This window comes from Bison bison, unplaced genomic scaffold (assembly GCF_000754665.1).
Source record: "Bison bison bison isolate TAMUID 2011002044 unplaced genomic scaffold, Bison_UMD1.0 scf7180017856337, whole genome shotgun sequence".
Taxonomy (NCBI): Eukaryota; Metazoa; Chordata; class Mammalia; order Artiodactyla; family Bovidae; genus Bison; species Bison bison.
The window spans coordinates 507,093-531,613 of record NW_011486910.1 but is presented as its reverse complement, the minus strand read 5'-3'; the positions used below and the strand labels follow the sequence as shown (position 1 = coordinate 531,613).

At 41.4% G+C, this 24,521-nt stretch overlaps 1 protein-coding gene across 4 annotated transcripts in view; it reads right to left on the bottom strand.

Annotated features, from left to right (window-relative positions):
- Nucleotides 1–955: 955 nt before the first annotated feature.
- The window catches only part of FGGY (FGGY carbohydrate kinase domain containing), a 504,873-nt gene continuing 481,307 nt past the window's right edge, over nucleotides 956–24,521 (bottom strand). For 3 of the 4 annotated variants that reach the window (XM_010859213.1, XM_010859222.1, XM_010859202.1), the window contains exons 15-16: nucleotides 7,234–7,295; nucleotides 963–1,403 (exon numbers count right to left, since the gene is read on the bottom strand). In XM_010859213.1, the coding sequence (XP_010857515.1) occupies nucleotides 1,322–1,403; nucleotides 7,234–7,295 (144 nt within the window). In that variant the 3' untranslated portion in view covers nucleotides 963–1,321. Of the gene's footprint in view, nucleotides 1,404–7,233; nucleotides 7,296–24,521 lie in introns of all 4 variants that reach the window. The other variant, XM_010859231.1, reaches the window with a different exon arrangement.

Genomic DNA, 24,521 nt, shown 5'->3' with positions numbered 1-24,521 from the left:
CTGTCACATCTGGAGGCCCCTGATGTCTATGCATCTGAAGTTAATTTTGATCACCCAGTCAAGACGCTGTCCTATGTCTTCCCTGCGTGGTTAACATTTTTTTTCCCTTCTTTTACTGATAAACAATCTATGAGGAGACATTTTAAGACCACACAAATCCGGTTACTCATCAAAATTTCCTTCTGGATTCATTGATGATTCCTGCCTGTACCTATCTTTAATATGATGTTTGCAAGATGACTCTTCTGCAGTTAAAAGGAGTGGTGGTGGTGGTTTCATCATTAAACTGTGTCCAACTCTTTGCAATGTCTCAGTCTAAACTGGATCCTATGCAGGAGGGAAAAATGCCATAGAAGACATTATTGAATTATTGACAAAATCAGAATATGAATGGAAGATTAAATAAAAGCACTATATAAAAATTAAGGCTACTGAAATTTACTCTCAAGTGATTCATAAAAATCTGTGTGTATATGTATTCATATGAGAATGAATATATATGAGTATACACACACTCACACATAGAGGGAACATATAAATGGGAAAGCAGATGGATGGGATAATTATTCAAAGGTAATGGGTGTTCCCTCTATTATTCCTATTCTTGCAACTTTTCTGTAAGTTTGAAATTATTTCCAAATAAATTAACAACAAGTGTTTAGCCATCTCTAGAATAAACATTTGGAGAAGGCAATGGCACCCCACTCCAGTACTCTTGCCTGGAAAATCCCATGGACAGAGGAGCCTGGTAGGCTGCAGTCCATGGGGTCGTGAAGAGTTGGACATGACTGAGTGACTTCACTCTCACTTTTCACTCTCATGCATTGGAGAAGGAAATGGCAACCCACTCCAGTGTTCTTGCCTGGAGAATCCCAGGGACGGGGGATCCTGGTGGGCTGTCTTCTATGGGGTTGCACAGAGTTGGACATGACTGAAGTGACTTAGCAGCAGCAGCAGCAGAATAAACATTGGATGTCCCACATGAAGTGATGTACGTCTTTAGTGACTGGCATCAAATCAGTTACCAAGGACCATTTCTCCTGGATGGAATGATCCCCAAGTTCCAGTCCCATAGGAGATCCTATGCTACCTGGTGAAACTTCTGTCTCCATGATGGTGCCCGTGGCAACTACCAGGTAAATAATGGTGGTATTTTGAAATGGAAGACTCTAGTTTTGGTTGCATATGTCTCAGCTTTTTTTATTAAAAGGCAATGCAGAAATGAATGAAATGATACCTAAGGGTCTCGAATGTAAGGTGAAATGACAGAGGTCCCCGATGCAATGATATGAAACCTGGCATCAGTCCCTGCAAGCTCTGCTCAGTCCCCTTTCATGATGGCTGCATACTCCTTCTGGTGTTCAACCAGTTTCAGGAATACTTGATATTTCTTGTCATAATACCTGTAGGAAAAAAATAATCATGTTGAATGATCTCAACAAAACTGCTGTGCAGCTTCCCCCAAGGTTTAGAAGAACAGGAATATCTGTTTCGGTTTTGCAGACACTTCCCACTCTTTGGATGCGGACGGCACCCTGAGTCACATGTTTCACACCCACTATCTTTAACCTCCATGGGTGAATCTACATCTCCATGTTAGAGGTAAAGATTTTATATCTGAGAGCTGCTCAAGGAGGCAAATCTAAGAGTATCACTAAAAATGGGCAGAGCTGGAATTCAAACTCAGGGCTGCCTGATTTCAAAGCCTCCACCATAACATAGTGAAAAACCCAGGGCTGACACAGGACTTTTTGCATTCTCAGCTTCAATAAGTATTTCATATATGACTACTCCACCCCTACTCCAGTTTAGTGACTGGTTTAAAGTCATTGCCTGCCCAGAGATGAGACTGAGTGTTTTAATCACCCTTTGCAGATTCTGCACCTGTGTTTCCTTTGCAGACTGCTTTATCTGGGAGTAAAACCCTATGAAAACATGACTAAAGCCTCTCCTGGAGCTGCACCCTGCCTTCCAGGCATCCCACAGAGGACCCTCCTCTCCTGTACTCTCTGGCTGAGTCTTCAGATGAGACGTGTTAGAACTAGTGTTGCCCATGAGTCAGACAGCAGAGCAGCTGAAGCTACCTTGGCATCACAATCTTCAAAAGGACAATAGTAGCTAAGACCAGTTATACTTGCAGATGGCAGCTTGGCCCTTATTCCTTTTGGCTGGGAGAAAGGGTAAGGGGTTAATGAAACCTGTCTAACATGCCTTGGTAGATTCTGAGGTTCTTTGAAAAGAAGTCTTCATGAAGGAACTTTGGGGCAAGCTTGGGAATTGGGGGTGAGAGAGTGCAAAAGTAACCCTGGATTACACATAGGGACTTCTACCTGTAACATGCAGGGCTAAATGGATCAACAGGAATACAACCCCCCCAGTGCCACCCCACCCCCACCCCAGCATGTCCACTTTAAGAATTCTGGTAACTTAAGAGCTGTGATGGGGCCAAACACACGGTTAAGAAGTGGACTTTGAGGCCTGGGTTTGAGTCTCAGCTTGGCCTCATTGCTAGTTGTGTGACCATGGATATTTTACTTAATCTATTTGTTCCTAAATGTCCTATTTGTAAATGGGACAGCTCTCAAACTCAGACAGCTCTCTACCTCAAGAGAGCTGTTATGTGAACTAAATGAGGTAATATTTGAGAAGCTCTTAGAACAGCACCAGGATCATAGCAAGTGATATCAACGCTGGCTATGGCTACTCCTTAAAAATTAATGTTCCAGTCTTATCATCAATCTCACTATATGTAGGTTCTATGAAAACTCGCTCTATGAGCCTCCAAATTTATTAACCACAGAATGATTTGGGGAACAGCAATTTGCTTCTTCTAATGTTACTCTCAGACAGTCTAATGTCAATAATTTTTTTTTCACTATATGAGATGGATTTTCTGACTCTGGGGACACTTCTAGAAGGGAGCTTGGGTCAGTATTCCTTCTCATATACTTCAAGATTTCCAGTTTTAATACTGAAACCTTCGCAGCAACTTCGTACAGTGGGAAAAGCATCGGCTTTTCAGGCAGAGAAGGTAGGTGATTTGGGGGAACTTCTTTAAATGGCCCAAGTCTCAGTTTCCCCGCTGTTAGAGGGATGATAACAGTACCTAATGTCACAGAGTGACTGAACTGTAAACATGAAAATGAACACGAAGTACTCTCCAGGCTGTCAAACTCTTACACACGTGAGCTAATGTTCTTATATCCTTCTAGTATTCTGAAATGTCAAGAGATGGATAGACTGTTATTCAGGCATAAAAAAGAATGAGATAATTAATGAAATTTGCAACCACATGGATGGACATAGAGATTATCATACTAAGTGAAGTCAGAGAGAGAAAAATACCATATGGTATCACTTATACATGGAATCCAAAAAAAATTATACAAATTAACTATTTACAAAACAGAAATAGACTCACTGATATAGAAAACAAACTTATGGTTACCAAAAGAGAAAGGGAAGGAGGAATAAATTAGGAGCTTGGAATTAAAATACATACACTACTATATATAAAATAAATAAGCAACAAGAACCTACTGTATAGCACAAGGAACTATACTTAATATCTTGTAATAAACTATAATGGAAAAGAATCTAAAGAAGAATATATATATACACATACACACACATACGCACACATATATACATATCTGCATAACTGAATCACTTTGCTATATGCCTGACACATAACACAACACATTATAAATTAACTACACTTCAACAAAAAAAAAAAAAAAAAGAGAGATGGATAGACTATATTTTCCCTTTTTTATACATGGCAAGCTGAGGTCCCAAGGCACTTCTTTGCCTGTGCTTTTAATTTTTCAATCTTTTTTTTATTGTGGTAAAATATACATACCACGGCTTCCCTGGTGACTCAGATGGTAAAGTGTCTGCCTGCAATGTGGGAGACCTGGGCTCGATCCCTGTGTTAGCAAGATCCCCTGGAGAAGGAAATGGCAACCCACTCCAGTACTTGTGCCTAGAAAATTCCATAGACCAAGGAGCCTGGTAGGCTACAGTCCATAGGGTCACAAAGAGTCAGACACGACTGAGCAACTTCACTTCACTTCATACATACCACGAAATTGACCGTTTTAGACATTTTAAACTGCACAATTTAGTAGTATTAAGCACATTCATATCACTGTACAGTCATCGCCACCATCTATCCACGGAACAGTTTTCACTTTGCAAAACTAAAACTCCACCCATTAAACAGTAACTTCGCTTTCTCTCCTTCTCCCTAGTCTCTAGCCACCACCATTCTATTTTCTGTCTCTCTGAATTCAACTATACTAGGTTCCTCATGTAAGTGGCATGCTATGCTAAGTCCCTTCAGTCGTGTTTGACTCTGTGCAGCCCTATGGACTATAACCCGCCAGGCTCCTCTATCCATGGGGTTCTCCAGGCAAGAATACTGGAGTGGCTTGCCATTTCCTTCTCCAGGGAGTGGCATGTAAATGGAATCATACGGTATTTGTCATTTTCTGACTGACTCTTTTCACTAACATAATGTCCTCAAGGCCCATCCATGTTGCAGCATATTTCAGAATCCTATTTTTTAAGGCTGAATAATATTCTATCATATGTACATACCACTTTTGCTTCATGTATTCAACTGTTAGTGGACACCTAAGTTGCCTTCATTCAACTACTGTGAATAATGCTGCTGTGAACATGGGTGCCTAAATACCCAGAAGTGGACTTTCTGGGTTATATGATAATTCTATCTTTACATTTTGAGGAACCACTGTATTATTTTTGACAGAGGATGCACCATTTTACATTCCCACTAGCAGTGGGCAAGGGATCCAGTTTTTCTGCACCCTTGTAAATAAAAGTGAAAAGTGAAAGTGTTAGTTGCTCAGTCCTTGTGACCCTATGGACTATTGCCCACCAGGCTCCCCTGTCTATGGACTTCTCCAGGCAAGAACACTGGAGTGGGTAGCCATTCCCTTCTCCAGGGGATCTTCCCAACCCAGGGATTGAACCCAGGTCTTCTGCATTGCGGGCGGATTCTTTACCATCAGAGCCACCAGGGAAGCCCCTACTAGTTAATTTTTGCTTTTTTGACAGTAGCCATCCTAATGACTGTAAATTTGTATCTCATTGTGGTTTTGATTTGCATTTCCCTAAAGATTAGTGATGTTGATCTTTTCATGTGCTTACTGGCTATATATTATTTTTGGAGAAATGTCTATTCAAAGTCCTTTGCCCATTTTTGATTTGGGTTGTTGGTTTTCTTGTTGTTGAGTTTTAAGAGTTATCTGTATATGGATATTAATCCTTGATCAGATAATCCTCGATCCTTCCATCTTGGGTCTGTGTGGCACAGACCTGAGTGAGTGTTTTGTTCAGACAAGAACATGATTTGAGTCAAGATGTTGAAAAATGCCCGGAAGGAAACCGGCTCTCTTTCCACTTGCAAATCTCCGGGCTACCTGCAGATGGTGCTAGAGCACCGTGTGTGGCTCCCTCGCAGAGGCCCGCTCCCAGCTGACAGCAAGAAATCAAGGATTCTTCTCAAAAGAACACGTGGGACCTACTCAAAGAACTGAAAAACAGACTTTCCTCAAAAGTCTTCGGAGGGTCAGTGAGGAGATGGAAAGAAGAATCTGTTTCTAATTTCAACAAAAGAGGGATGTTGCTAGCCCAGGGCTCCCACCGCCGCCGGGAACTCAGATCTCTCCATGTTCTGCTTTACAACCCCGGTATTTAGAGAGGGGTTTATATTCAGGGGATTAACAGCTCCCATTTGGAGATCTTCTAAGAAAATAAAAGGTGGATGGCTTTTTCCATGGACCATTCCACTCTGTTAAACGTTGATCATGCTTTGGTGGGATCAGCACCTTTTCTTGTCCATTACATAAGGTAGAATTTGCTTTTATGTCTTAACCTCAAATACTTTCCTAAAATGATAAAGCCACTGGCACAATTGTTCCTTCATCTCTAAACTGAAAACCAGTGAGTCAGTATAGGTTCTTTTCATCTCTCAAATGGATTGTTGAAAAGTTTTCCATCTGGTCTCTCTGCTTCTACCCTTAGGCCCTCTCATGTATCCTCTAAGAGGATCTTTCTAATATCTGCATCTGAACAGGTCCCACCACTCCTTAAAATTCACTATCTCCATTCTGCTGGTAGGATGAAACCTGAGGTCCTTAGCTCCCTCACAGCTCCCTATGAGAGGAACCCTCTGTTCCCCCAACACCCTGTTCCATTTCCTATCATCTCCCATCTCATACTTTGCATTTCAGAATTATGAGTTGTTTAGAGTTTCCTAAATATACTATGCTGTTCCCACCTTTATAACTTGGCCTTTGTTATTCCCTCTACTGACAAAAGTTCTTTTTGGTTTTGGTTTGACAATTTCTTTTAAGCATTTAAAGTCAGGTAAACTTAACCTCCTCTCAAAAGCTTTCCCTTACTCCTACAGGGTCAAATTTTCTTCTGCTTTGGGTTACTTTATCACCTGGTAATACTTTTATTATAAAACATACCTGTTTGTCCTGAAGTGATCTATTACATAAATAAGATTGTGTCTTACTCTCTTCTAAGTCCTGCCTAGATGTCAAGGAGCATAATGGCTTAAAGATAGGAGGGACTCAATAAATAAGTGTTTTGTGAATTGGGGTTAAAACATTAATCAAAATGATGGTGGTCTACTGTATAGCACAGGGAACTATACTCAATATTGTAATAACTATAAAGGAACAGAATCTGAAAAAGACACACACACAGACACACACACACACACACACACAGGCATGCATATATATAACTGAACTGCTGTGCTGTATACCTGAAACTAACAGGATATTGTAAATCAAATATACTTCAATTAAAAAAAAAAAAAGTCATGTTGTAACCCTCAAAGTCACGTAATGCAAAGGCAAAGGGTGGAGGAACAGATAGATGCTACTGTGTGGGAAGACATGAGATTTCCATTTTAGGACAGATGAGACCAGATTTGCTGTTAATGATCTAAGGAAAAGAAATTGATTTGAAGTTCAAAGTTCAGAAGCTAATATTTGACCCTCAGGTCTGGCCCTTCCTGGCTCTGCGATCTTAGGGAACTGAAAAGGACTTTACCTTTCTGAGATGTAGTTTTATCAACTATGAAATGAAAAGGCTGGCTTGCTGATCCCTGCGGTTTATTCCAGCTCTAGAGTTGCATGTGTCTGTTGTTTTCATTCCTCAGCATTGTGGACAGAAAACATATAAACTTACCTTTTATCCTCATGTCTAGGAAACACGACTTTTCCAACTTTGCTCATTTTTGCCATTGCCTCCTGTCAAATAGAAAACAGAACACAGCTAAGTTGGAAAGTTAAAACCTAAGTGAGGCCTATCATGGGCAAAAACATGTTAATGAGAATTTATTTCCCCTTAAGAGATTCAGTGAGTTCATTTTTTTTCAACTTAATATCTCTAGTGTTAAGATGAAAACCCAATGAATATTAAAAGTTACATCTACCACCACAAGCCTGGGCTTAATAAACGATTGCCTATTGAGACCTCCAGTGCATAAAGATCCTGGAAGGCAAAGCACTTTTGTGATGGCTTGCAGGGGGCTATGGGAGGGAACTATTTCCACTTCCCATTGCCCGGACATGAGGGCCTGAGAAGGTAACATAATCTGCCACTGAGCCTGTTGTCCACTTAACTCACAACAGTAACTGAACAGAAGCCACTCTGCACCCAAACTTTAGGTCAGAATATTTAAGACCTCTTCATTTCACTTTCAGTTCTTTTCCCAGTAGTCTCTGCAACTGTGAGTACAGATGTGAGACCTCTGGGCTGAGCCTAACAGACTTGACCTCAGGACATTCTTGTCTTTACAATGGGGCAGGTGGGCAGTCAGCAAGTTGCAGTGTCTTGGGTGGACATGGTTGGAATGAACAGCAGCAAGATCAACCACAGATTGCATTGGCTCCATTGCATGAAAGGAGAGGTCAGGTTTCCTTGGATGGTCTCTCAATGTTGTTAAGTCCGTGGGAAAGTTAGGGGAGTAGAGTGAACCCATACTTTGTGGAATCCAAAGTCTTGACTTTGGGGAGATTGCAAGCAATAGCATGACAAAGCTCCTCAGAAGAGGTCCTGTCTTGGGAACAGCTATTGAACTCCTATTGTTAAGGATGTAGTCATTCTGGGGTCACATATGTACAACTTCTTACTCTATACATGTATTAATTACTACGTACCAGACACTGTGCTAGGAATACAGATTTGTGTAAGACATGCTCTATGGCCTAGGGAAACTCACATACTAGCAGAGGAGGAAAGAAACTTAAGAATCTGGCTACCACACAGAATGTGAAAGGCCTGGGCATCTTCAAAACATGCCCAAGTGTTTCCCTGAACATCCTTACCACTTTACTGGTGATTTATTTATTTACATATACATACATATGTACTTATCCAATTCTATAAATATTATATTTATTATTTATCACTAATTCTTGTGTGACAAGTCATGTACTTACTAGTTTATATTCCTTCTCTGCCTCTTCATCCTTCGTTCTAACCAGAATGTAAGCTACATAGGCTGGGAGATATGTCTGTTTGCTGCTTAATCTCAGTACCTGAAATATTCATAAAACATATTGAGCCCCTTCCATGTGCCAAGCACAGCATTCACTATATATGGAAAACAGAGATGAAGAATTAAGTGGTCCTTTCATCAAGGAGCTCACCATGGAATGGAAAAGACATTTACTGCGATCAAAATAGAATGTGATAAATACCATGCTAGAAGCAGATAAACTTTAATAGCCATTCAAGGATTAAGAAACTTGATACTTTTTCATCTACTAATCACTTATTTAATCTATTAATCACTTACACATATTTCCAATCTGGCAAATATGTTCTACCAGCTCTTTCTCAAGGATGCCATGGACATTCTGACTAGTTATCTGGTTTCCTGGTGTCCAGGGGTTTTAAAAGTGCTGTTTGGGAGATCAGAAATGCTGAGAGTAAGAAGCCCACTGACAGAAGGAAAAAAACAGCAGACTTACTAAGGAGGAGGTTTGAAAAATTATGAAAAGTTATTGAAAAGGGAATCAAGGTGAAAGGATAAGAACCAACAAAGGGCAGTCTAGAGACAGTTTGTAAAAGAGCAACCATATCTTAGTGCGGTCACTGCTGTTCCACTTAGCAAGAATATTTAAACAGCTCTGCTCACCCCAACGTATGCCAGACGTTCTCCTTCATAAACTAAATTCTGATTTCCTCTAAAGCAAGTCCCATGTGTTGCTGAGATGGGTGCAGTCATTCCCCCACCAACTTTGCCACTAGGTCTCCTGTTTTGGGCTCGCTTCTTCCTTCACAGCGGTGCTCTGTTCTGCTCTGCCTGTTTTAGGGCAGACCTGCCTGCTCTCAATCTTGAAAATACCCTGGGGGAATCCTCAGCATTGGGCTTAGGCTTTAAACTTGAGCCGACATTCCAAGACCGCCTTCATGGGTGGGATCCAGGAAACTTGTATTATACAAGAAGCATCATAAATGTCACTTCCCTTCACACCGTAATGGATGTGTAGACACATGGCAGATAGCAGGGAATTCTTTCTTCCTGTCTTCATGTTACTTTTGCTTATTTTTAAAATAAATTTTTGACGAATAAAAGCAATAGAGATTTCAAAGGTTTAACAAGAGGTTATTTTGTTTCTCACAAAAGTACAGATTTAAGACATTAAGCTGAGCTCAGGTACTGATTCCACAGAAGGTCTTTCCTGACTCATCCTCACTGCCTGCCTCCCACCTAGAATGAGTTATCTGCTACTCTAGAAACTTATGCTTCCATCTATCATAGCATTTATGACACAGTACCACAATTTTTTGTTACCACATCAGCTTCCCCAACTAGACTCCTGCTCCTTAAGCAGCAACTCTTTTAACCATTTCCACTGCCAAACTCAGCATCTGGTGTATCATACATGCCCAGCAAATGTCTATGGGATGAGTGAACTTAAGGACCATACACATGAAGGAATGTTAAAATGCAAGTTTTGTCTGAGAGCTAAAGTTGACAGATATAAGATACCAAAGTGAGCTGGAAACAGACCACCCTGAAAGGGTAGCTGAGGACCCATAAATCAACTCTGAAACCTTTCATCCATGTGGAAGGTCAGAAAAAGAGGTGGAATTTTAGGAGGGAGCTGTGTGTGGACTGAGCATCAGGGCTCCTTCCAGGGGAGAGGGTGAGAGCATGGTTTCACTGATATCAACTGGTATCTGGACACATGTCCCTGAGGTTGTGGGACAGGGAGGGCTGAGTGTACCTCTTGTCTGGAGAAGTGCTAGCTGGCAGCTTTGGTATAGAAGTGAAGGAGGCTTGCCCTGGGATCAGCGAGTTCTGCCAGTGTCTGTCAGACTTCAAAAGGCATGACTGTTTTCCACAGACCCGAGGTGGCCACGGGTGAGAGGGTTTTGTGGGTTGTCTAAGATCCTGGCCAGTAAGGCCATCTAATGAGGAGAGGGAGCCTGCACTGGGAGCCTGCTATAAAGCACAGAAAGCTCAGCTCAGTGCTTTGTGATCTCCATGGTTGGGATGGGGGTGGGATGGCAGGGAGGTCCAAGAGAGAGGGGATATATATGTACACATGGCTGATTCAGTTCACTGTACAGCAGAAATGAACACAACATTGTAAAGCAATTATATTCCAATTTAAAAAAAGAGAAAAAAGAAGCTTGAGGCAACCAGCTGGATTTTTAAGGAATTAAAAGAGCTACTAGAATGGAGAAGGACAAGGACAAGATACAATGAGATGTCTACAGAAGTGGAGAGTCTCCCTAAAAAATCTGCAATGGAGCCCAGCTGTAAACACATTTTTGACTTAGCACCAAGCCCATTTATGACAGTGCTATTCAAGATAAGAACTTTCCTACACCCCTTAACTCTCTTCCTTTCCAGCTTCCAACCACATCTGAAGAACAAGAAGAAAGCTAACATATTCTTGGAGAGAAAGCGAATGAGGAAAAACAGAAGAATCTAATCACAGCCATCTCTTCATATCCCCAGCAGTCCTGGCTGGAGCAATGAGGAGCTGTCTTATCTTTAGATGAACGTTCAAGTGATGAGCATGATATATTTCTCGGTATTCTAATGTTGGAATTTTGGTTATGTCTCATGACTTACAGGGACCATAAAACCCACATTATCTAAGTGACTTTCTGCTTACTTAAGAAAGTAATGGTACTACCAAAATTTTTAAGTGGGCCAGAGAGAAACTAGCTAAAGTGCACAGATATAAAGGGACAGTGGGAGTAAAAAATATAGTTGTTTTTCAATTCTGTCTCAAAAATTATGTATATGTGCATAATAAACAATAGTTGAAAATATATTTAAAAAATCAACAGGTTCAGGAGCATGGGTGGTTAGTTTTTTAGTGTTCACTTGTTTTTTTCTGTCTTCACTTGATACAGTGGCACAAAGGGATTTGATCATTTGAAGGAGAATAAAACAAAACTGCACTCTAAAAAAAAAGTGATGCTTCTAGAGGCAATCAAAATGACTCGTGGTCATTCTCCTTTCTTCTGGGAGGCAGGGCTCATTGAGGGTATTCGACACAATATGGAGAGTACCCAGAGAACTGGTGCTGTCATCAGAAACGGCACTGCTGAGTTTTCCCATTTTTCCAAATCATTAACATAAAACTGAAACCTCATGAACCCACTGGCTGCAGTAAATCTGGAAATTACCACAGCATAACAATATGAATTTATTATGGACATGCTGACACGTGCTAAATATAGTCACCTCCCCCCCACAATGTATTTCTGTTCAAAAGGGTTTATTTGAAGTTGGCCTCAAAATTCATTCTTTTTGTCAGCAGGCAAGAGCTGGACAATCTGGATTTGTGGCACGCTACCCTCTTTGTTGGGGAGTCTAGACAGAAACAACGAAGACAGGGACTTTTCTCTTTCCTTTTTGCCCACACAATGAGAGCTTTTGAAAACAAAATATTTGGCAAAATCGCCTTTTAATCACTTCTTTTCTTTCTCTCTATAAGGCCGAGCTATAAATAAACCATGAAAGTTCACATTTGATCGTCACTTCTGTAAGAAAAAATAGGAGCCCTGTATCAGGGCCATGAAAGACCGCATTCATGGGGTATGACCCTTCCCTGCCGTGTCAAGGCCAAGATACCAGTCCGCACACGCAGCTCACCACTTCCCTGGAGCAGCGCTGGCAGCCACCAGGCCTGTGTAGGCCCAGGGAACTCCCAGTTCTCACGTCTTCCAGACTGGCTTGGGAGCCACCGGAGGGCTGTAGGCTACACTGGGGGAGGTACCCAGGGAAGTCAGGTTCAAGAAAGGAAGGTGCTCATCAGCACCCATGGAGAAGAAGGGGATTCCGAGAGTGGCAGACAGAAGTTTCGGCAATTTGAGCAGGGGATTTGATACTTTCCCTCCTACCCAGGAGAAGAGGAACAATGACCTTAAGACTTTGGGAAGGCTGGCAGGTAGTCTAGACTTAGGCACCAAAGTGCAGTGCAAGTTTGGCAGCGTCGAGTCATGGTCTGCAGGGAAGAACAACCACAACCTGGCCCGGTGGGAGCTAAACTGTGACTCCCACAAGGCAGGAACCATGTCACTAAGTCTCACGCTTAGCATGGTCCTAGCACATAAGGGCATAGTTGCGTGGTGAATGTTGGCTGAGCTGCTGAATGAAAGGGTGGTGACATTCATGACAGAGGTAATGGAAGATCACCTAAAATAGCATACATGAGCTCCAAGGGAGTGCTGGAGATGACCTACTAAGATTTCAGAAGAAAATATTGGGAGCGCTACTTATATGACTTTTAGTCTGAGGAAATTAATTCAGCTTTAATATACAGATTGTCACCAGTTCTAAAGGTTGGTCCACACATCAGCCATGAATACGATGTGTGAGGTCTCCTAAAGGGAGGGTGAGAGATCTGCTACACCACCTCAGAGGCCAGCAGGGCGCTCCATGCTGTGTCCCCAGCTTCCAGGGGTTTGCTACGTGTGTCATTTACGTGTTCCAGGTTGGGAGTTTATGTGCAAGTGTGAGTGTGCACTTGCTAAGTCATGTCTGACTCTTTGTGACCCCATGGACTGAATAGCCAGCCAGGCTCCTCCATCCATGGGATTTCCCAGGCAAGACTACGGGAGTGGGCTGCCATTTCCTCCTCCAAGGGTCTTCTTGACCCAGGGATTGAACCTGTGTCTCCCACGTCTCCTGCTTGGCAGGTGGATTCTTTACCACTGAGTCACCTGGAAAGCTAATAAGTCAGATAGAAAAAGATAAATACTGTATGACATCACTTATATGTGGAATACTAAAAAATAATACAAATGAATTCATATGTAAAACAGTAGAGGACAAACCAGTGTTTATCATTCGGGACAAGGATGGAAGGATGGGTAAGATGGGAGTAGGAGATTGAGAGAAATAAATTGTGTATAAAATAGATAAGCAATAAGCATATACTGTACTATTGTATAGCACAGGGAATCATAGTCTTTATCTTGTAATAACTTCATGGAGTATAATCGGTAAAAATACTGAATCACTATGCTGTATACTTGAAATTAACATAATATCATAAATCAACTATACTTTAATTAAAAAAAGAAAAAGAATACTGTTTGATATATAGAGGGGCACATACAAAATCATTTAGAAATCATCAATAATCATTTAAAAAATCATTAAAAACTCATCTGGCCATAGACAGTGTACCTTCAACTATTGCCTAATGTTAGTATGATGCTATTATGATGAAATAGTATCTTATTTCAGCTCTATTTCAGTTGTTTTATGTGTAAATAATCTACAAGCACAGTAGAATATGTATACGCTTTTTCATAAATAAGCTTCCATGTATTTAGGATGTAAGTTCAATTTCTTTTTAAACTGATGGAGTTTATGAGCCAAAAAGCAAGGTGTCCATTGGCCCAGCAGTCAACTCCCATGGTTGTTGCTAGGTGACCAGTTCAGCCAAGATACTGCAGGTGCTACTTTGTGCTGTGCATTGTACTAGTCACTTTATGTACGACTCTTTAAATTCTCAAAATGACTATGACACAGATATCATCATCTATCTTCACTTTATGGGCCAAGAAGTGAACGGAGAGAGTATGAGGAATTTGCCCAAGGTAAGAAAGCGAATATGCAGTAAAGCTAGAATTCAGACCCACCTCTGACTCCAGGCTTTTGCTTAGCCCTACACTCAGGCGTGACCCTCCTGTCCTCCTTGCGATGCAAAAACCTCGTGCCTGAGTCCCCTGGTGGTGGTGGTTTAATAAGTCGTGTTCAACTCTTGTGACTCCGTGGATTGTAGCCTGCCAGGCTCCTCTGTCCGTGGGATTTCCCAAGAATACTGGAGTGGGTTGCCATTTCCCTCTTCAAGGCAGCCACCAGGGAAGCCCTGAGTCCCCTGGGCTTGAGTTCAAATCCCACTTCTGCTGCTGATTAGCCATGTGATCGATGTGTGTGCGTTTGTGAGACACACCAATACAGAACACTGTACCTTTTTTCAAAGGTGCTGACACATAGCTCTGAAATACATGAATATGCCTTCTTGAGGAACTCTGACTCATTTGACTGGAACAACAAGTTCACATGCTAATGTGTGGGCTGAGGCACATGACCCCTCCGAAGAAAAACAAAGTATAGCAATGTGATTCTCCTCCAGCAAGTGTTAAGAAATGGCTCGTTGTTCTCCTATTTATTTTGTTTTTCGTTTTGACACACTCATCTTTTGACCTGCACCTGGTATTCTGTGTAACCTCCGTGACAACAACAATTGAGAGGCAAGAAAGGATGAGAGAAAGGAAAGTGAGTCTTCATCACGAATCATGACATAAAGACTCACGCCTCATTTATAATTTTAAATACATGGCATCAATCTACCTAACCTGTATGTGAAATTATATTGTTAATTTATCTGCATCCTTGCTTCCTGTCTATTTCTTCCTTGGCTTTCACATCTACTCCTTCCTTGTGAACCTAAGCTCTATGAAATCAGGTCCTTGGCTTTCTTATTCATTGATGTATCCTTAGCTTTTAGGAGGATGTTAGCTGAAGGTTATTTGAAAGTATACACTAATTAAGTGTCTGTTCTGGTGAGGCACTGTGTATCTATATCTTGCCTCATTTGATGCTCACAAACATTTTGTAATGAAGGACTTATTATCTAAATTTATAATGAGCAAACAGAGGCTCAGAGCGGTTAAGTGACTTTCCTAAGCTAGTAGATGGATTAGCTAGGATTTGAAACTTGCTTTAACTCATGAATAAGACCAGGCCTATTCCTTGACAAGCTCACAAGTTAATAGATCTCCAGCATTAGTTCAAGACAATTTATCTTGCTCTAATGACTTTAAGGCCCTGTTAAACCCTAAAAGCTTGCTTTCTCCACCATCAAAGACAAATTCAATTATAGTTATGATATTGTGCTCACAAAGGCAGGAAGATTCGTTGATGTATGGAAAGACTGTTCATATTAATTTTTGAAGCAAACAAAATTATTGCCAGCTGTATGACCCTGAGTAAGGCTCTAGCCTTCCCTGGGACTCACTTTCCTTATCAGCAAAATAAAGGGATTGGATTAGATTATTTCTAAAATCTTTGCCAGCTTTGCAATCTGTTGGTTCCATGTACATGTCTTTTTTTGATTAACTTTCAGTTGACAAATGAACCGGTTACTCTCAATGGTACATTTTATTTTATTTATTTATTTTATTTAACTAGGTTCACTCTAAGAGGGAATATACCTACCATGTTTCCCCAGCAAGGTACAGCCTATTCCAACTCAGTCATACAATCATGGCAGAGGAGAGAGGTCCCATAATAGGTAAGGATACCTACCACTGTGATATTTTGAGATGCAGTCCTAATACAGGGCCTGGTTGCAAAGGGGTTGGGCCCTAAAATGAATAATTGAGCAACTATTCATCCTACTTACATTGGTTTGACTTGGCTCTTCTGAGTTTTCTCAAAGGCAAAATATCAAGCTTCTTGCTAAAAGCATCAGATTATAGACTTCAAAACTGCAAGTTATCACCCATTTAATAATCTGTTATTGACTGAAAAAGAAATGGTCCTGCTGATATTTCTGGCTGAGTACTGCAGTGAGCTATGACAGAAATACTACTTTTAATAATAACTCAACAACAAAAATAATAATGGCAGCTAATGGCCCAATACTCTACTAAACGCTTTGTTGTTGCTGTTGTTGAGTCACTAAGTTGTGTATGATTCTTTGCGACCTCACTGACTGTATTGCCAGGCTCCTATGGAATTTTCCAGGCAAGAATACTGGAGCCAGTTGCCATTTTCTACTCTCTCTAAGGGATCTTCATGACCCAAGGACTGAACTCATGTCTCTTGTGTCTCCCGCATTGCAGGTGGATTCTTTACCATTGCGCCACTTGGGAAACCCCATTAAACACTTTACCTACTTCACATCCCCAACTGAAAGATGAGGAGACAAACAGTTTTGGAATTCTATTCTTAACCATTCACTGTGGAACAAAGGCTTTGGTGATAAAAGAGACCATAATTCAAACCCTGCTGCTGCTGCTGTGTCACTTCAGTCATGTCTGACTCTGTGTGACCCCATAGACGGCAGCCCACCAGGCTCCGCCATCCCTGGGGTTCTCCAGGCAAGAACACTGGAGCGGGTTGCCATTTCCTTCTCCAATGCATGAAAGTGAAAAGTGAAAGTGAAGTCGCTCAGTCGTGTCCAACTCTTAGCGACCCCGTTGTTGTTATTATTACTACTACTATTTACCCATCAACTGAAACAAACCTTATTTTCCCAGAAGCTTTATTAAAAGTAAGAGTTAACATGCATTACTAATACTTGGATATATGTTTCAGGTTGGTGGGGTGGGTGAATTAGGGAAGGTGGTGGATGTTAACAATCTCATGGCTCCTTATCATCATTTCTGGATGATTGCTTCTCCATCTGCAAGCAAAAACCTCTACTCTGAGTTTTATGCCGTCTAACGATAGAGATATAATCATATTTAGTTCCTCTGCATCTCTGTGCTGTCATCATTAGCCTCTTGTTGACGTCAAATGAGCCTAAGGCTTAGATATCATCTCCCTATCCATCTAGGGGTTTGTCATCATCATGTAAGACTTCAGTGTCTGTTTACAAAACCCATCCAATGCTTGAGACTTATGGTTTTGAAGTGTTTTCAATATTATAATTGCCACTTTCTGACTTCAGTTGCCCATTAATTTAATCTTGTTTGCCACATCATTCCTATCATATGTCTTCCTCCACCTGACAGTTATTGCCAGAATCTCAGTCCCTTTTTTCAGTCTATATACCTTTTCTGACTTATTTCTTCCATATATAGGGGTGAGTCCCTGTCCATTAAATCAAACACTGATCAACAAGAGTCACCACTAATTCTCTTTTATTTGTCAAATTCAATTGATACATCTAATCCACAGACATTCCTTAGCAGGAATATGCTTCATTTATGACTGTAGGAGAAAAACAAAGTTTAGGAAGGAGTGGGCTGAGGGGAGATTGCAACTTGAGAAAATACAGGATCCTGAAAGTTCTCAGGGTCCAAATACCTTGGAAATTTACACTTCCTGTTTCAAAGCTAATTTTGTATTGTGAAGATTTTTTTGGTTAACAGATCAGGTACCATAATTGATAGCAGAAAATAAAAATGTAATGGCATTAACATTTTTTAATGTTCCAAATCTGATATATTTTATTATACTCTGTTGTAAAACCAAAAATCCCCCCATTGCACAGAGGCTAATATCCTATAAGATCATGAAAAAGTGGTGTAGAACATGCAAGACATGATGACTGAGCTCCAAGGGATGTTGGGTAGTCACTAGTCAATTTCTCTGTGTTTAGGCTGGTAAATAACCACATTTTCTAAGACGCAGGTATTTTTCCATCTATTTTGTCCTCCACACTCCTTAAAGCTCCATGTTTTAGATTTCCAACTCTCCTAGATCAGAGTCATATTAGAAGTAGGGCATGCACATCCTGGTCTAGCCTTTGGGTTGGCCTTAGACTGCTTTATGATACAGATGTGCTTCCGGCTATGCCAGAATGCATTTCAAACCTACATTAGTAGGACAAAGACAAGCAGAGAGGATGTGTCTGAAACCAGGAGTAGAGGAGGCTGAAGATGTCGGCAAAGCACCAAAAGCATGAGAAAGCCTGGAGGGAAACCGGGAAGGAAGGAGAGAGCAGAGGTACACAGGGTAAAGAAAGCACGGCAGGCAGGTCCAGGATAACTCATATGTGTCCTTTTAAGTTGGTTTATAAGCTTCTCTTGTGTCCCAAAGCCCCCTCTATCTTAGCACTTGGCATGCAGTAGGATAAATATCTGTTTACTTATGTTTCTTACACTAGACAGTGAGAGCTCAGAGGAGAGAGGCCATTAATTTTACCAGTATCCTCAACAATAGATATAATGTGACTTTTCAATAAGTAATGTTGCGAGAGTAAAAGAACGAATGAGTAGACAGATCAATGAATGAATGAATTAGAGATGGGATATCTGTATAAATCAACTATGGGATCTCCCTCAATTGTACTTTTTGGTATTTCCTGTCAGGTCAACCTATTCTTCACTTTCAGATATCACACCGTTAAGATCATGGGTTCTGGACTGACTAGATCAGAGCCTTGGCTCTTTTAAATGAATGGCTTAGGCGATTTAATAACCTCTTTACGCCTCAGTTTACTCATCTGTAAAATAGAAACAATAGAAATAATTACTCATAGAGTTAGTAAGACAAGAGAAAATATATGCAAACCATCTAATTTAGTGCCTGGCACAAGTGAGAGCTAAAAAATTTGTTATTTTTATAAAAATCTCCACTATCTCCATCCCAGCACTATACAGGATCTTATATTGTTTTCTTGAGCACTACTATTTAAAGACAGCACTTCCTAATCTTCTGCTACATGTGACATGCTGCCTCGGCAGGGGATTGATAAAAAGCATGGAATGAAGGCATTGCTCAACCCTGAACCAGCTGATGCCTCTGGTTAATGCAGGGAAGGAAGAAGTACAATAAGCAGAATGGGGCCTGTAGGCAATAAAAGTTGTAGGAGTTTGTAGGTTTAGAAATACGGAGTTTACTTTTGGGTTGGACTTCCAGGCCTTTTACATAAAACAAAGAAAATAACAACTATGTTAGCTGTGTTTATGAACATGAGCTTGCGCTGGCTTTCTCAAAACATAGGGAATTCAGTCTACTTCTCTCTGTTTACTAAGTTATTGACAAACACATGATGTCCTGGAAAGAAGACTGACCTGGAAATCAGGAGGCTCTGGTCCTGTATGAATCTCAGTCTGGGCTCTGTAATTTTGAATGAATTGCTTCCTTTCTTTGGATACTAGTTTCCTCATCTCCAAAACGAGAAGTCTGAGTCAGATAATGTTTTACTGTTCAACAAATAGTTATTGAGGACCTACTGTGTGCCAGACATTGTACTAGGCACTGTGGATACATAAGTGAATCAGATGGCTCTGATCCTTGACCTCATGGAGTTCAGAGTCTATTAGAAAAACACAGGAGCTATGTGAGAGCGCCAGATGAAGACAAAACTAGTTTGGGGGCTTAGCGAACTATCTGAAGGTTCACTAGGACATGGGCAAACAGTTAAAGAAAACTGATGAAGAGGGTCCCAGGCTGAAGAAAAGGCATATTTGCAGGTCCCAAGTCAAGATTATATGGTGCATTCAAAGAACTAAAAGAAGTCCAAGGTGGTTTGAGTAGACAGAATGCAGGCAAAGAGTGAAAACAGACAAAGCTACAAATGAAGGCAGGAATAGGTTCTGGGGTGGCCTCTTAACATCATGTTAAAGGTTTCCGACATTATGCCAAAGTCAAGGGGAAGACACTGAAGGTTTTTAAGCTAAAGCATCCTATTCAAGTTTGTAAAAGATCACTTTGGCAGATGTGTAGAGAATGGATTAGAGTGGTAAAAGTGGTGGTAGGGAACCCATTCAAGAGGCTCTTGGAGAAGTCCGGGTGAGAGCTGATGGTGGCTTGGACTAGGGTGGGACTGTGGAATTAAAGCAAAGTGGAGAATTAAAGAGACACAACAAGTAGTTTAGAAAGAGACCAGGAGAGACCACAGTGGAGGAAGAAGAGGGTGGGCTACGAATGTCCTTGAGGTCCTGGCAGAAGTGGTTAAGTAGATGTGGTACCATTACCAATACTGCCATGTCCTAAGCTAGTGCCAGTTTTGCAGGCAGAGGTGGAGATGCAGAGTTCAGGTTTGAACCTGTTTAAGTTGAGATGCCTGTGAGACCTTTAAGTGCAGATGTACAGCTGCTTGCATATCAATAGAAAATGAATCCTTAGAAGTAGATGAGAGGGACAAAATCTTATAGAAGACCAACACAGAATTCTAGGTAGAGGAGAGACAGGAGCTGACAAGGAATCTGGAAAGCAGCGTTATGAGCATCTCAGTAGGAGGAAAATCAAGAAAGTATGCTGTCAATGGGAAAGTGTTTCCAAATGAACTTATCTATGAAACAGGAACAGACTCACAGCCAGAGAGAACAGACTTGTGTTCGCCAAGGGGAGGGAGAGTCAGTGGGGGGGAATGGACTGGGAATTTGCGGGTAACAAGGTCCTACTGTAGGCACAGAGAACTATATTCAGTATCCTGTGATAAATCATAATGGAAAAGAATACAAAAAGAATGCATATATATATTTATATATGAATAATGGAATTTGCTGTACAGTGGAAATTAACACAATAGTGTAACTCAACTATACTTTAATCAAGTTAAAAAAATAAAAAGAAAAGTGTTTCAATGAAGTGAGTACGCCACATTGCAAACTGCTGCTCAGGGTAAAGCAGGGTAAGGCCCGGACAGTCCTTTGTGGTGTGCAATGACCTAGGTTAGCATTAGTGACCTAAACTAGCATGATTCTGGTAGATTTGTGGAACAGGAAGGCAGATCATCTTTGGTTGAGGAGAGAGGTGGTGTGTAAGAAAATCATGACAGGGCTTCCCTGGTGGCTGAGTGGTAAAGAATTCTCCTGCCAATGCAGGAGACATGGGGTCGATCCCTGATCTGGGAAGATCCCACATGCCACAGAGCAACTGAACCCCTGTGTCAAAACTATTGAGCCTGTGCTCTAGTGCCCACACACCATAACTTCTGAAGCCCACATGCCTAGAGCCCATGCTCAGCAACAAGAGGAGCCACCCCAGGGAGAAACTGGTGCACAGCAGCTAGAGAGTAGCCCCCGCTCACCACAAGCAGAGAAGAGCCCGCATAGCAACGAAGACCCGGAACAACCAAAACTAAATAAATAGATCTATTTAAAATAAAGAAAATCACAATGACAGTGGCCACTTTTTAAAGCATTTTTGACTGTGAGAGGCAGTAACTGGAGGGGCTGATAGGGAGAAGAAGAGACTTTATTTTTAAGATGAGAGTTTGTGGTAGCACTGTCCAATAGAAATAATGTGAATTCTGTAAGTAATTTTAAATTTCCTAGAAGCCATTTAAAAAAGTGAAAAGAAATTGCTGAACTTTATTTTAATGTCTTTTATTTACCCTATTATATCCCAAATATCTTTTCAACAATATAAAAATTATTAATGAAATAGTCTATGTTCTTGTATTCATACTAAATCTTTGAAATCTGGTGTGTCTTCTACACATTTAAGTTTGCACTGGCCACATTTCAAGTGCTCAGTAACTATGTCTGATGAGTGGCTTCAGTGTGGGACAGCACAAGTTTAGAGCAGGTTTAAATGTTGATGAGGAGTTAGTATGGAAGGAGAGGCTAAATACACCAGAGGAAGAGATCGATGGATTATCAAAGGTAGTGGGAGGTGGAGAGCCTCTGATAACAGGTGGGGTGTCTCTTCCACTATCCCAAATGTAAAGGAGCAAAAGGCTGCATCTGGATGTAAGCAGTGGCATGCTGATAAATGCTCAACAACTGGTCCTATTAAAAAAAAAAAAAGGCTCTGATTCATAGCACTGGGGTGTAAAGACTTCCACTATGGCTGATTTCATGAGGAAACAATGGAAACAGTGAGAGATTTTATTTTTGGGGGCTCCAAAATCGACTGCAGCCGTGAAATTAAAAGACACTTGCTCCTTGGAAGAAAAGCTATGACCAACCTAGACAGCATATTAAAAAGCAGAGATATTACTTTGCCAACAAAGGTCCATCTAGTCAAAGCTATGGTTTTTCCAGTGGTCATGTAAGGATGTGAGAGTTGGACTATAAAGAAAGCTGAGTGCCGAGAATTGATGCTTTTGAACTGTGGTGTTAGAGAAGACTCTTGAGAGTGTCTTGGACTGCAAGGAGATTGAACTGGTCAACCCTAAAGTAAATCAGTCCTGAATATTCATTGGAAGGACTGATGCTGAAGCTGAAGCCCCAATACTTTGGCCACCTGATGTGAAGAACTGACTCATTGGAAAAGACCCTGATGCTGAGAAAGACTGAAGGTAGGAGGAGAAGGGGATGACAGAAGATGAGATGGTTGGATGGTATTACCGACTGTATGGACATGATTTGAGTAAGCTCTGGGAGTTGGTGATGGACAGGGAAGACTGGCGTGCTGCAGTCCATGGGATCACAGAGTCGGACACAACTGAGTGACTGAACTGAACTAAATGTGATGTCTCTGAAAGTGAAGCTGGGCAGAGATGCCCACAGTTGCCTCCTGGGAGCAGGCGAGAGTCAGCTTCAGCACATCACTGGATATGAGAAACAGGTTTGACAGGAGGTGTCTTTCCAATGGCTTTTATTTTCTTTTTGAGGTAGTTGGGGGTTGAGATAAATAGGAGGTCATATGCCTGAATGTGAGAGGAAAGACAGGGCTGGGAATGGAGAAGATTTGATATCATGTTGCAGAAAATTAGAGACTGATCTGATGTATTAGTCTGGTTTCTGTGAGGAAACAGATGGACATTGGGTAACTGAAGTAAAGCTTAACAAAGGGTTTGTTTTAAAGAAGGTTTAGGAAAAGACTAGCAACAGTGGAGAACCTTTACTGCCTCCAGGCCTGAAGCAGCAAGGGGAGGGAGTGATTCCCATCACCTGGAGAGAAGATGGGACGAGGGAGAGGGCCACATGCCGGAATTGTGGTCTATGGTATAGACACATAGTAGATGGATCAGCTAAACCGTGGCAATTCAGCAAGGAGGGATCTGGGGAAACAAATAGCTCCATCTACCCTCCAGGCTTCCTCTGGTGCCCAGTGGCCAAATCCAACTAGAAACTAGAGGGTGAGGGAGGCTGTCTGAGGATCATTCATACATAAAGTTAGAAGTCAATACAACTTATTGTTGTATGTGTGCATGCGTGAGTGCTAAGTCGCTTCAGTTGTGTCCAACTCTTTGTGACTACAGAATAAGCCTGCCAGGATTTTCTGTCCATGGGATTCTCCAGGCAAGAATACTGGAGTGGGTTGTCATGCCCTCCTCCAGGGGATCTTCCCAACCCAGGGATCAAACCCAGGTCTCCTGCAGCTCCTTCACTGCAGGTGGATTCTTTATCGCTGAGCCACCAGGGAAGCCCCCTATTGCTGTATAGTGTTTCCCTATAGTGTTCAGTTTCAAATCCTGAAAGATGATGCTATGAAAGTGCTGCACTCAATATGCCAGCAAATTTGGAAAACTCAGCAGTGGCCACAGGACTGGAAAAGGTCAGTTTTCATTCCAATTCCAAAGAAAGGTAATGCCAAAGAATGCTCAAACTACCACACAATTGCACTCATCTCACACGCTAGTAAAGTGATGCTCAAAATTCTCCAAGCCAGGCTTCAGCAATACGTGAACCATGAAATTCCTGATTTTCAAGCTGGTTTTAGAAAATGGAGAGGAACCAGAGATCAAATTGCCAACATCCGCTGGATCATCGAAAAAGCAAGAGAGTTCCGAAAAACACCTATTTCTGCTTTACTGACTATGCCAAAGCCTTTGACTGTGTGGATCACAATAAACTGTGGAAAATTCTGAGAGAGATGGGAATACCAGACCACCTGACTGGCCTCTTGAGAAACCTATATGTAGGTCAGGAAGCAACAGTTAGAACTGGACATGGAACAACAGACTGGTTCCAAATAGGAAAAGGAGTACGTCAAGGCTGTATATTGTCACCCTGCTTGTTTAACTTCTATGCAGAGTACATCATGAGAAATGCTGGGCTGGAAGAAGCACAAGCTGGAATCAAGATTGCTGGGAGAAATATCGATAACCTCAGATATGCAGATGACACCACCCTTATGGCAGAAAGTGAAGAGGAACTCAAAAGCCTCTTGATGAAAATGAAAGTGGAGAGTAAAAAGTTGGCTTAAAGCTCAACATTCAGAAAACAAAGATCATGGCATCTGGTCCCATCACTTCATGGGAAATAGATGGGGAAACAGTGGAAACAGTGTCAGACTTTTTTTTGGGCTCCAAAATCACTGCAGATGGTAACTGCAGCCATGAAATTAAAAGACGCTTACTCCTTGGAAGGAAAGTTATGACCAACCTAGATAGCATATTAAAAAGCAGAGA